Source organism: Epinephelus fuscoguttatus, linkage group LG5, assembly GCF_011397635.1.
Source record: "Epinephelus fuscoguttatus linkage group LG5, E.fuscoguttatus.final_Chr_v1".
Taxonomy (NCBI): Eukaryota; Metazoa; Chordata; class Actinopteri; order Perciformes; family Serranidae; genus Epinephelus; species Epinephelus fuscoguttatus.
Genome location: NC_064756.1, coordinates 26,229,409 through 26,242,654, shown reverse-complemented (window position 1 = coordinate 26,242,654; position 13,246 = coordinate 26,229,409). Strand labels below are relative to the sequence as shown.

At 44.4% G+C, this 13,246-nt stretch overlaps 1 protein-coding gene across 1 annotated transcript; it reads left to right on the top strand.

Moving 5' to 3' along the window:
* The first annotated feature begins 5,203 nt into the window (after positions 1 to 5,203).
* On the top strand, positions 5,204 to 10,749 carry LOC125888988 (extracellular calcium-sensing receptor-like). The gene is made up of 8 exons (XM_049576650.1): positions 5,204 to 5,301; positions 5,870 to 6,164; positions 6,261 to 6,550; positions 6,818 to 7,113; positions 7,542 to 7,747; positions 7,879 to 8,100; positions 8,487 to 8,610; positions 9,845 to 10,749. Exons 1-8 carry the CDS (start codon positions 5,231 to 5,233, stop codon positions 10,747 to 10,749), a joined length of 2,409 nt encoding a protein of 802 aa, XP_049432607.1. The 5' UTR covers positions 5,204 to 5,230.
* Positions 10,750 to 13,246: the final 2,497 nt, after the last annotated feature.

Genomic DNA, 13,246 nt, shown 5'->3' with positions numbered 1-13,246 from the left:
CCAACTTACAGGCAGAGAGTCTGGGGGCTATCAGAAAGCCCACCCCGGCCCTCTGCCTCTCACCCGGAGCCTCTCCAGCATAGGAGAGAGTCCAACCCCTCTCAAGGACTTGGGTTCCAGAGCCGGAACAATGTGTCGCGGTGAGGCCGACTATATCTAGCCGGTAGCGCTCAACCTCTTCCACAAGCTCTGGCTCCTTCCCCGCCAGAGAGGTGACATTCCATGTCCCAAGAGCCAACTTCCGTAGCCGGGGATCGGACAGCCACGGCCCCTGCCTTGGTCTGCTGCCCAATCCACACTGCACCAAACCCTTCTGGATCCCTCTGCGGGTGGTGGGCCTGCAGGGGGACGAGCCCATGTAGCCGGTTCAGGCTGGGCCCCATGGGTGAAGGCCCGGCCACCAGGCGCTCGCCCACGAGCCCCAGCCTCAGGCCTGGCTCCAGGGCGGGGCCCTGGTAACCCTCCGGGCCAGGTACACCAACTCTTGTTATCTTCCATCATGAAGGGTCTTCTGAAAAAAGAAATTTTGTTTGTAATGTAACTTAATGTTGGAGGAGCCAAAGACAATTTTCCACTAAGGTGGACAATAAAGTTAATCTAATCTAATCTAATCTTCCCTTGCCTTCAGGCGACAGGGGAGGCTCTGGGGGCAGACCCCTGGGTTGTTTCAACAATGACCCAGGGGTATTGTAAACAGTTCCGAAGCACTCCTGTTTTTCTGAGGGTGGCTGCATTTTCCATCATGGCAGACCATCAGCACAGGGAGGTTTTGTGCTGGTCGGCCATCAGGGAAGTGAAAGGAGAATATCTGCAGGCAGGGTTTTCTTCATGCTATTTTCTTGTTCCGAAGCGGGATGGGACACTCAGGCCTGTCTTAGATTTCAGGGGGCTGACCAAGTTCCTCAGACCTTTGAAGTGCAAAATGTTGACTGTGCCCAGGGTTCAGCAGGCCATCTGGGTAGGAGACTGGTTCGGAAACTTCAACCTCAAGGACGCCTTCCAATCTGGGAGGAACACAGGAGGTTTCTCAGGTTTGCCCTTGAGGGAAAAAACTTTGAGTTCTGTGTCTGGCACCCCGCACCTTCATGGATGCAGTCTTGGGGCCTCTGTGGTGCTAGGGTCTCAAGATACTGAATTATTTGGACAACTGGCTAATATGTGCACTGACAGAGGAGCAGTGTCTGCACAGGCAACCCAGTTTCTAGGCATGTGGCTGGATGCCAGACCTGGGTTGGTGACATTTTCACAGGAGAGGCAAGTTTCAATCAGCACCTGCCTCTCTCATTTTCAGCTTTCCAGCTGGTGCTGTGTCACTGCCTCTTGTGTCTTATGGCAGCCTCAGTGCAGGTGGTGCCATTGGCTCTTCTACACATGCGTCCAGTCCAGAAGCATCTCTTCATTTTTGGGCTCTGTCTGCAAAGACAACTGCAGGCAGCGGTGCACGTCACTGCGCAGCTTTGTACAGACCTCAGGTGGTGGCAGGACACAGCCAACATCTGAGAATGCTTTGTTTGGTACTGAGTTGCCAGGTGATCTGTGTGGATGCACACTCCACAAGGGCAGGGGCACCAGTGGGGTCTGGTGTGCCTGCTGGAAGGTCCAGCATATCAATGGTCTAGCACTGAGAGATATTCACCTGGCCCTCCAGCATTTTTTCCTGAGTCTGCGAGGTCGTCACCTGCTAGTAAGAACCAATAGCACAGTGGCAGCAGCATATGTCAACAGGCAAGGGGGCTTGGGCTCCTCAAACCTTTGCAGAAAAGCACACAGGCTGTGGACCTCGGCATGGACACGGTTCCTGTCCTTCAGGGCCATGCACGGATTGGTGAACCAGGGGGTGGACCTATTCTCCATGGGAGGCCCAAGTCCAGGGGACTGGGGGCTGCACCAGGAGGTGGTTGGAGAGATTTGGCATCGCTCCAGCAGAGCAGTGGCTGACCTGTTCACAAATTGGGACAATGCTCATTGTCCACTGTTCTTTTCTATGGGGTGGGACACTCTCCCCCTGGGCATTGATGCCATGGTGCACGAGTGACCTCAAGGCCTGCTGTATGCACTTTTCCCAGTCACTCTTCTCCCGAATCTGCTGCAAAGAGTTCAGGGGGAGGAAGTGCAGCTGATCCTGATGGCCCCAACCTGGCCCAACATTACATGGTCTCTCCTGGCCGGCAGGGCCTTCTTAGTCAGGCACAGGGGGCCCTGCTCCATCTTTTCCGCATGCCTTCAAGCTTTGGGCCTGGCCTCTGAGAGGGTACCATCTCAGAGCTGCATACTCTTACCGCTGGGAGCTCTTTACATCATGGTGCACAACTAATCGGATCAATGCAGTGATGTGCAGCCCCAGAGGTGTTCCAATACCTGCAGGGGCTGCTCAAGGCAGGAAAATCACCTTCGACCCTGACAGGTATGGTGGCAGCTATCAAGGCTGCTTGTACAGGAGATAATTGCCTTGCAGATGATTAATTGATTTCCACCTGTCAGAGTCAACATGAGAGCAGAAAGAAAAATAGAGATGACTTCAGTGTTTTATCCTTGGCAGTGTGCTGTGTCCCTCTAGGAGGTAGTTGCTGGCTCAAACCCAGCCGGGTCCAGGGGCAGCTCGTGTCGTTGAGTCTCTGGAGTCAGTGAGCATTAAGTGGCTGTCACTTAAAGTGGCTTTTCTCTTGGCAGTGACATCAGCCAAAGTTGTGGGGGAAATGCATGCTCAATCAGTGGATGAGAGCTGTCGGTTCCTGCCGGATGACGCTGGTGTCATGTTGCGTCCAAACCCCGCTTTCCTGCGAAAAGTAATCACAGACTTTCATTTGAATCAGTTAGTGGAGTTGCAACCCTGCAGCCCCCCCAAGGAGGGTGGTGGGGGTCAAGAAGACTCAAATTTCTGTCCTGTTAGAGCCCTGAAGGTCTATGTGGGGTGCAATGCAGTGTTTAGAAAGAGGACAATAACTTTGCAAGAGGAGTAAAGAGACATGGACACTGAGTACAGATTACTGTATTTTGTACATACAGCCCATAGAAAAGACTTGGACAAGAGCAAATTAATGACCATCGGGTAAGATCCAGAGGTGGGAGTAAGTCACATATCTGCAAGTCATAAGCAAGCCCCAAGTCACTGTGGTGAAAATCAAGCTTGTAAGTCAAGTTGAGTCCTTGCCATAAGTCAAACGAATCAAGTCATTGGTGGGGCCAAACAAGTCACAGTCAAGTCATACTCACAAATTCATTAAGATAATATGAGATAAACTGCACCCAGTGGTTGAACGTAACTAAAGACATTTACTCGGGTACTGCCAGAACAAATCTGAGTCTGTTCTCCTCATGACAGATTTAGTTACCAGTTACTTTTAAAATTAAGATTTTGCACTCAAAACAAATGAAAATGTACAAATACAACTGCAACTAGAAGTCAAGTATTGAAAAATAAAGACTGAAAAAAAAAAAATCATGGTTGAGTTCTTTCACAAATAATTCTAATTATAATAAAAAAAAAAAAGCGGGCATTATTGCTGAGTCCATAATATTTCTGTCGGGATATTAAGTCATACATGAGATATTAAGTCACGTGAGATATTAAGTCATAGGAGATACAATGCCAATTATTTTTTCACTTTGCCTTTCACAATAACTTATTTTGGAGGAAAAAGAGGAGTAAAGAGACATGGACACTGAGTACAGATTACTGTATTTTGTACATACAGCCCATAAAAAGACTTGGACAGAGCAAATTAATTTCCATCGGGTAAGATCCAGAGGTGGGAGTAAGTCACATATATAGCAAGTCATAAGCAAGCCCCAAGTATATGACATAATTCTATGACAGAGAGATTTAAGTCAAAAATATTTATATGACATAATGGTGGGGCCATAAGTCAATTATGTCATACTCACAAATTCATTTTATGGAGAAATCTCTCTGTCCCAGTGGTTGGTTTAACTAAAGACATTTAGTCAAAGGTAACTGAGAACAAATCTCGTTTCATTTTCTCCTCCAAAATAGTTGGGCCAGTTACTTTTAAAATTAAAGTGAAAAAATAATGAAATGTACAAATACAACTGCAATATCTCGTATATGACTTAATATCTATGACTTAATATCGAAAAAATCATGGTACCAGCTCACAAATTGATTTTTTCACCTGGCCTTTCAGGGCTTCACAAATGTGAGGATTTTTTTTTTTTTTTTTTTTTTTTTTGCTGTTTTTGTTTTTTTATTCGAATTAGAATTAGAATTTTTACAAACCAATAGATTAATGGTAAATAATCAGCAGATTAACCCATAATAAAAATAAAATACCAGCACGGAGCTGCTTCCTGCTGTGAGAGAGCAGGCGATATAATAATCCACTGTTAAAATCCCCAAATGCAAACTGAGCAGGAACGGGAGGCCGAAAAAGTCACTGGCCGAAAAAGTCACATGGATGCGCACAACAAGCGCACATACACACACTCACAGTGAACTTATGTTCGGTCAGCAGGCAGGAACAGTCGTTACACACTGTGGCAGTATCAAAACCTCATACAAATGAGAGCCTGCCACATGTATCAGCTCTCACGGTGGTGACTGTGCCACTCCTCCAAGGAGAGCTCTGGGCAGGGGGACAGATCAGTGGTAGCGTGGGCACGCATATGCATTATCACATTTTTTAAACAAAATGTATCTTGTAACCCAGAAAAACACAAATGTTGAATAAAAGGTCAAGTCCTTTCAAGGCATCTGTCTCAAGTCAAAATCAAGTCTCAATTCATGAATACCAAGTCAAAGTTAGGTCGGCTCTTTAATCAGTGTTAGTCAAGCAAGTCTCAAGTCCTTAAATTTGCAACTTCAGTTTGACTCGAGTCAAGTCATGTGACATGAGTCTCCTACCTCTGGTAAGATAATCCTCTCCCTGCTGTATTGTAAACTGACGTAAAGTAGGATGAGGGAATGATTTGTCTGAAAATCTATATAAACTAATGTCAACACACAGTATGATCACATGCAGACTGTTGAGGGATGGAGATCTCAGCTCTCTTTATTGGCCTGATGCTGTCTCGTGGTCTGTGTGAGCTGAACTCAGCTCTTGCTTTGAATGTTACTGGGTATCGTATGAAACAAAAGGTTGGGTTTAAAGAGGTTAGGACTGGGGCTGGGTTCAACACTGAGGCTTCATCTGTGAAGTGTAAGCTTCAGGGTACCACTCGTCTACCTGCCTTCTCAGTGGATGGTGACTATGTTATTGGGGGTGTTTTCTCCATGCATGCCTACATGCATACAGTGAAGCACAACTACACCACCATGCCTGAGCCACTAAGGTGCACAGGGAGGTGAGTAAGAGTGAGAAGTGGAGGACAAGAGTATGTTAGACTGTGGTGATGAAAATGTTTTGCATGATGACTTGAAAATTGTGCCACAAAGTTTTTGTACTGAAAATGTTAAAGCAAAGAATTTATATGCTTTCACAATTCAATATTTTCCGTATGAACTTCAGATATTATATTCACAAAAATAGGAAAGATTAGGAGATTATATGAACAAAAAACTTTTTTGTGTTTATTCTCTGAATGTTTTGGTGTGTTTAACAACTGATAGAAATACTAACAAGGAAATAATTAATATGAATGAATGAATGAATACATAAGACTATAGACTATTGGTAATCCATACTTTACAATTCATGTGGAGTTTTGACTGATGTCTATCCTTGTGTTTTAATCTTTGTTGCTCAGGCAACTCTTTAATGTAGGTCTGTATTTGTTTTAAAGAGGCACATGCAGCAATAAGTTATTACCCAAAACAATGACTTACAGTTCTCCTTTATTATGTATTTCTGTTAAAATTGTGAAATGTCCTTTTCATATTTAAGTTTGAACAATGTCAAGAGTGTTTGTGCAGCATCGTCTCCAGTGAACTGCGCTCCTCACGTGCAATGATTTTTGCCATCGAGGAGATTAACAACAGCACGGAGCTGCTTCCTGGCATCAAGCTCGGTTATCAGATCTATGACACGTGTGCCTCAGTGCCTGTGGCTGTGCATGTGGCATTCCAGGTTTCAAGCAGCCTGGACACAGTGTTTTACACCAGTGACAATTGCTCACAGTCTGGTATGGTGATGGCTGTCGTTGGTGAGTCTGGGTCCACACCATCCATCAGCATCTCCCGCATCATTGGGTCCTTTAACATTCCTCAAGTAAATATTCTGAGTTCTGGAAAACTGTGTGTTAAATATACAGTACTGATTTTTTTTTATGTCCTGTTACATAATTACACTGTTGTTTTCATTTAGGTGAGCCACTTTGCCACTTGTGCATGTCTGTCAGATAAGCAGCAGTACCCAACTTTCTTCAGGACAATCCCTAGTGACCAGTTTCAGGCTGACGCTCTAGCCAAGCTGGTAAAACACTTTGGCTGGACATGGATAGGTGCTGTCAGGTCAGATTCAGACTATGGCAATAATGGCATGGCATCTTTCCTGGACGCAGCACACAAAGAGGGAATCTGTGTGGAATACTCTGAATCTTTCTATCGGACCCACCCACGCAGCAGGATCCAGAGAGTGGCTGATGTTATCCGCAGGTTTCTACATCACAGATTTTGCTTTTGTTCCTGGTGGTGACACTGGCCTACTGCACACAACACCACATAAAGTGTTCTTTTCAGTATATGATGGGGGATTGTTTATTAGTTTCAAATTGACCATTTATCATTTTCCAGGTTATTTCTGTCATACGTATTACTGATATTGTTACAAACATACAGTCAGTGGGACCAAATATTAAATCAACTCTCATGTCTGTATTCATGTTGAAAAAAATATGATAATGCTTTATTATGTCTCTTCAGTTCGACAGCTATGGTTGTTGTGGCATTTACAGCCTCTGGAGACCTGAAGATTCTGCTAGAGGAGCTGTCACTAAAGCCTTCTCCACCTCGACAGTGGATAGGCAGTGAGTCTTGGGTAACCGACCCTGACATGCTGAGGTTCAGCTTCTGTGCTGGAGCCATTGGATTTGCCATTGAGAAATCTGTCATCCCAGGTCTGAGAGACTTCCTGCTGGATCTCTCTCCCTCTAAAGTGGCTGCTTCTCCAGTGCTTACTGAGTTCTGGGAGGATGCATTCAACTGCAGGCTGAGAAAAAGTGAGGAAATTGTGTACAGACAGTTTCTATGCCACGATGCTCAGTAATGATACAAACTTGTACTTTACTTTACTAAAAATGATTCAGTTTAAATGCATTAAAACAAGTGAACATTTATAAATGTTACTTATTGTCTAATGGCTTATGGTTGTAAGTTCAAGATGGAATACATGAAGGTAAAAAACCCCAAAACTCAAGTTCCAATGATTAAAAAGAAAAAAAGAAAAGAAAAATTAGAAATTGAGATGTGTGCAAAATAATTCATTGACATGTACTGTGAAATAAGCATGTTGTATGCAATATCGACACATAAAATTAGATATAACCCAAGTTTGTCAGGTCAAAAAAAAAAAAAAAAAAAATCATAAGAAGGAATGATAATGTAATTTTCAAAGATTTTCAAAGAAAATCTGTCTGTGTTCTTTCAGGTGCAGCCACAGATAAAAGTGTATGTGATGGAACTGAAGACATACAGATGATCCAAAGCCCGTACACTGACACATCTCAGCTCCGAATCACTAACATGGTGTACAAGGCTGTTTATGCAATAGCTCATGCCATTCATAATGCAGTGTGTCAGGAAACTAATTCTACAGCTCAGTGTGACAAATTCACAAAGACAGAGCCCAAAGAGGTCAGTCAAAACAAGACAAATAAGTGATCACCCAAATGTCATTGTTCAGCTATAATGTACCTTTTATCAAATAAAATATTAATTTGACTTAATAGTATTCGATTTCTTATTTTTTTAATTCATCCTCACAGGTTCTCACACAGCTGAAGAAAGTCAATTTTTCTCAAAATGGTTATGATGTATCATTTGATGCCAGCGGAGATCCTGTGGCCAAATATGAGCTGGTTAACTGGCAAAAAACTGAGAGTGGCAGCATTGAGTCGGTGACAGTAGGACACTATGATGCATCACTGCCAGCGGGCCAGGAGTTCAGTATCAACAGGAAGCTCACCTGGGTGGAAGGTGGCACACAAGTAAGGAGCCCAAATGTTATGAATTAACATGTCGACATATTCACATTTGGAGATCTTAAAGGGTATATTTCTTTGTTTCCTGTTCCTCCTGTCCATTCTGGCTGTGAAGAGATCCCTACCAAAGTCATAGTGTTTCTGTCATGAAATTCCCTCTTTTTGTTTTGTTCACAATAAGGCGATAAGTGCTAAAAAGACTAACCTTGAAAAATAACCACAGCCAGTACAAACAAGAGAAATGGTCACAGTAATCACATACATTTTCAGTACACATATTGGTATGTGAGTACTTTATTTAACAGACATAAAAATGTTAAACCTATCCTTTAATCCTCTGAGCTTTGTAGCACACCTGATTATTTGTGGGTCTATTTTTATCTATGTGTCAGGTGCCTGTGTCAGTGTGCACTGACAGCTGTCCTCCAGGATCTCGTAAAGTGCTGCAGAAAGGAAAACCCATCTGCTGTTACGATTGTAAACCGTGTCCTGAAGGAGAGATTAGCAATGTTACAGGTATGCTTTATTTTCTGATGCATATCCACTGTACAACATCAAATACATTGTATGACACTGCTTAAAGGGATAGTGCACCCAAAAATGAAAATCCAGCCATTATCTACTCACCCATATGCCGAAAGAGGCCCTGGTGAAGTTTTAGAGTCCTCATATCCCTTGCGGAGATCGGCGGGGGGAGCGGCCAGCACACCTAATGGCAGACGGCGCCCCAGACTAACATCCAAGAACACAAAATTGAATCCACAAAGTATCTTCATACTGCTCATCTGGAGTGATCCAAGTGTGCTGCAGCCCCGACATAAAAAGTTGTTTCGAAAAACGTCATCAACTCTGTTTTTAGCTTCACTGTAGCCTGTAGCTCTGACTGCTTCTCTGTGCTCCACGCTCACACGTGCGGGCCTGCGCATGACCAGCGAAAGCATGAGCTTTGCTCACCCGTGTCTACATCACGTGACACGTGCACCGCACGGGGAGACAACAGTAACCACAGCAGCTAAAAGATCATTTGCACTACGGTCTTTCAGCAAAGGACAGCCCAACATGTCTGAAGACTTTAAAATTGAGGAGGAACAGCATTTCTTTGTTGAGCCGTATTTGTTTGAGCCCGAGTATACGGACACGGAACTCAGGCTACTGGACGAAGCAGCCGCCGCAGCTCATGAGCCTAACCCTCAGCCAACCGCAGAATACCAGAGTCGAGCACTGGAAACCTGGTGGTGTAGTTGTTTCAAATGCAAAGCAGTGCCAACGGATGAGGAAAGTCTTTGCTGCTCAGACTGGGAATTGGCGATGCCAGCACTTGAGAATCTGGACATCAGTACTGATGAGACTGTTGCTCTTCAGAGACCATGCATCACCGATCACCCTAAACGCGCACACGTGAGCACGGAGCACAGAGAAGCAGTCAGAGCTACAGGCTACAGTGAGGCTAAAAACAGAGTTTACATGATGTTTTTCAAAACAACTTTTTACGTTGCGGCTTTTACGTTGGATCACTATGGATGTTGGAGATACTTTGTGGATTCAATTTTGTGTTCTTGGACGTTAGTCTGGGGCGCCATCTGCCATTAGGTGTGCTGGCCGCTCCCCCCGCCGATCTCTGCAAGGGATGTGAGGACTCTAAAACTTCACCAGGGCCTCCGTCGGCATATGGGTGAGTAGATAATGGCTGAATTTTCATTTTTGGGTGCACTATCCCTTTAAAAGCTCATTTTTATTTGTTGTTTTTCAGATTCCCCTGATTGTTTCCCTTGCCCCAAGGAGTTCTGGCCTAATGCAGAGAGAGACACTTGTCTCCCCAAGCCTGTAGAGTTTCTCTCCTTCAGCGAGGTCCTAGGAATCATCCTGGCTGCATTCTCAGTTGGTGGCGCCTGTCTTACCATTATAACAACAGCTGTATTCTATCATCACAGGACATCCCCGATTGTCAGGGCCAACAACTCTGAGCTGAGCTTCCTGCTGCTCCTCTCCCTGACTCTATGTTTCTTATGTCCATTAACCTTCATTGGACCACCCTCTGAGTGGTCCTGCATGCTGCGCCACACAGCATTTGGGATCACCTTTGTCCTCTGTATGTCTTGTGTTCTCGGAAAAACATTTGTAGTATTAATGGCCTTCAAAGCTACACTCCCAGGCAGTAATGTGATGAAATGGTTTGGTCCTCCACAGCAAAGAATGACTGTGGTATTCTTCACATTCATTCAAGTTTTAATATGTACTATATGGTTGGTTCTTAGTCCCCCTTTTCCAATGAAAAACCTCACCACATACAAAGAAAGAATCATCCTGGAGTGTGCATTAGGCTCAGCTATAGGGTTCTGGGCTGTGCTTGGATACATAGGCCTACTGGCTGTCTTTTGCTTTGTGTTAGCTGTCCTAGCCCGGAAACTACCTGATAATTTTAATGAAGCCAAACTTATCACCTTCAGCATGTTGATATTCTGTGCAGTCTGGATCACCTTTATCCCAGCATATGTCAGCTCTCCTGGGAAGTTTACTGTGGCTGTGGAGATATTTGCTATTCTGGCCTCCAGTTTTGGACTAATACTGTGTATATTTGCTCCAAAGTGTTTCATCATATTGTTTAAGCCAGAAAAGAACACCAAGAAACATTTGATGAAAAAAAATCAGTCATAAGACATTTGGAAACAGTTAAGATTGCAACAGCATAAAGCTCATGATGTGCACATTATATACAGTCTTCATCTAGTTGATTTACATAATAACACATGCTTAACATTAAATATTTTGTAATTTTAATACAATTTTTTGCAATATCCTTTCTAAAGTTATTGTCTTCTTGACAAATATTTTTTTTTTATCGTCTGCATACAAAACAACATACAGTATAAAGAGACGTGCAAATCCAACACAATCTTCATCTTACTGACTTAAATATTTACATTTACTAATTGATTTACATTAAATACTTTTCATTCTCTGAATGTCTCTTTAATATTGTAATGTATTATTTTAGGCCTTTTGGAAATGGCACACCCAGAAAAACAATGTAAAACTATCACTCTGTGGGCCCACCACTCGCAGGGATAAGCATCAGGATCAGGTGCATTGCAAGCCTAGCGCCAGGAAGGGCCGGGGACCTAGTCATGCTGAAAACTGGCTCTTGGGATGCATAGCAATGGCTCTTGAACCAAACTCCTGAAGAGGGCCTAGACACCTTTTTTGGAGTTGCCTGAGGTGAGAAGTTCCAGGTGGGTGTTGGGATACTCATCAGCCCACAGATGAGCACTGCTGTCTCGCTGATGGCCACTTTGTTGCAAGTGCTAGTTGCTGATACCAGGTCTTCAACTCTGATTGTTGTTTGTACCTATGCAATAAACGGCAGTTTGGAGTACCATGGAATGAAATCTCTGGGGGCTGTCCTGGAAGGATTGCCGACCGGGGACTCTATAGTTCACCTGGGGAACTTCAGTGCTCATGTTGGCATCGATGGAGAAACCTGAAGGGGGGTGAATGGGAAAAACAGTCTGCCTGATCTAAATCTGATCCGAGTGGTGTTATGTGATTGGAATCTCTGCTTGACATGGATTGGCCAAAATGAACACCATGATCGAGCATAGGGAGGTTCATAAGCATTGATGGCACCAGAACACCCTAGGCCAAAGATCAGTTATCGACTTTGTAATTATATCATCATATCTGCGGCCGTATGTCTTGGACATTTAGCTAAAGAGAGGAGCAGATCTGTCAACTTATCAGCACCTGGTGGTTTATTGGATCAGATGGCGTGGGTGGCTGTTGGATAGACCTGGAAAACCAATACACGTAGTGAGGGTGAACTGGGAATGTCTGGCTGAAGCCTCGAAGCACCTGTGGTCAGAGGGATTGGACCTTGTCCTGGCGGAAACTTGAAAACTGACCGGTGGCCACCAGCGATAAAGGAGGCCATCAGGCTGAAGAATGAAGCCCTTCAGTTTTTGTTGGCCCGTGGTTGCCTGAAGCAAATACCTGGGTGTGGGAGGAGATGGGTGGGGACTTTTGGTTGGCCTCAAGAAAGTTTTGGCTAGTTCTGCCAAGGGACTTCAATGCTTACATGGCCAATGATGGAGAAACCGGGATGGGGGTGATTGGGAGGAACAGCCTGCCTGATCTGAACCTTAGCAGTGGTGTTACTGGACTCCTGTGCTAGTCATGGTTTGACCATAATGAAGACCATGTCCGACCATGGGGTGGTTCATGATTGTACTTGGCACTAGAACATCCTCGTCTAAAGATCAATGAAAAAACTCATGGTTGCAACATCAGATCTGCAGCTATACAAACTGAAGAAACAGGTATGGAGAGGAGCAGAGCTAAAAAAAATTATCACAACCTGGTAGTGAGCTGAATCAGATCAGGCTTGGTCATGAAAAACAAAGGTCATTCGCATTCAACTTCCAAGGGTCCCTCAAGTCATATCTTAATGAGACATCGTGCCCATGGACCCAGCTTAAAACGTGATTGGGCACTATTGTGATATGTGACAACCTGACCCCAATCTGGTGGTGAGCTGAATCAGGGATATTGTGTGAAGTGTGAAGACTCAGTGGTAAACCTCACCCATTTCCCTGACAGAGGTTACAGACAAGTTAAAAACTCTTCAATGGCATTTTCCCCAAAACATGGAGACCTGAGTATGTGCTCCCATTACTGGGTTATCGCACGGCTCACGGGGAACGTTTATAACAGGGTGCCTGAAAGGAGGATCCAACTGAATGTCAGACCTCGGATTCATGAGGAGCTGGGCAAGTTCCGTCCTGGCCTTGGAACAGTGGACTTGTAGAAGGCTCATGACCATGTCCCCTGGGGAGTCTTGTGGGGGGTACTATGGGAAAACAGGGCACCACGGTCATTGCTACAAGCTATCCGGTCATTGTATACCCAAAGTCAGAACTGTGTACATATACTCGGCAGAAAGTCAAACTACTTTTCAGTGTTTGCTTCTGCCAGGGTTGTCCCTTGTCACCAGTTCTGTTTGAGATCTTCATGGACAGGATTTCAAGGTGCAGCTAGGGGGAAGGATAGGATCCAGTATGGCACCTCAGAATTGCATTTCTGCTCTTTGCAGATGATTTGGTTATATTAGCTTTATCACACTATGGCCTCCAGCACACACTAGAGTAGGTTGTAGTGG

Bases quoted from the DNA above. Each gene is read 5' to 3' on its own strand.
- LOC125888988 (XM_049576650.1), top strand. From the start codon at position 5,231: ATGCATGCCTACATGCATACAGTGAAGCACAACTACACCACCATGCCT. The intron at 5,302-5,869 runs GTGAGTAAGAGT...GTGTTTGTGCAG, and splicing joins CCACTAAGGTGCACAGGGAG to CATCGTCTCCAGTGAACTGC. The intron at 7,114-7,541 runs GTGAGGAAATTG...GTGTTCTTTCAG, and splicing joins CAACTGCAGGCTGAGAAAAA to GTGCAGCCACAGATAAAAGT.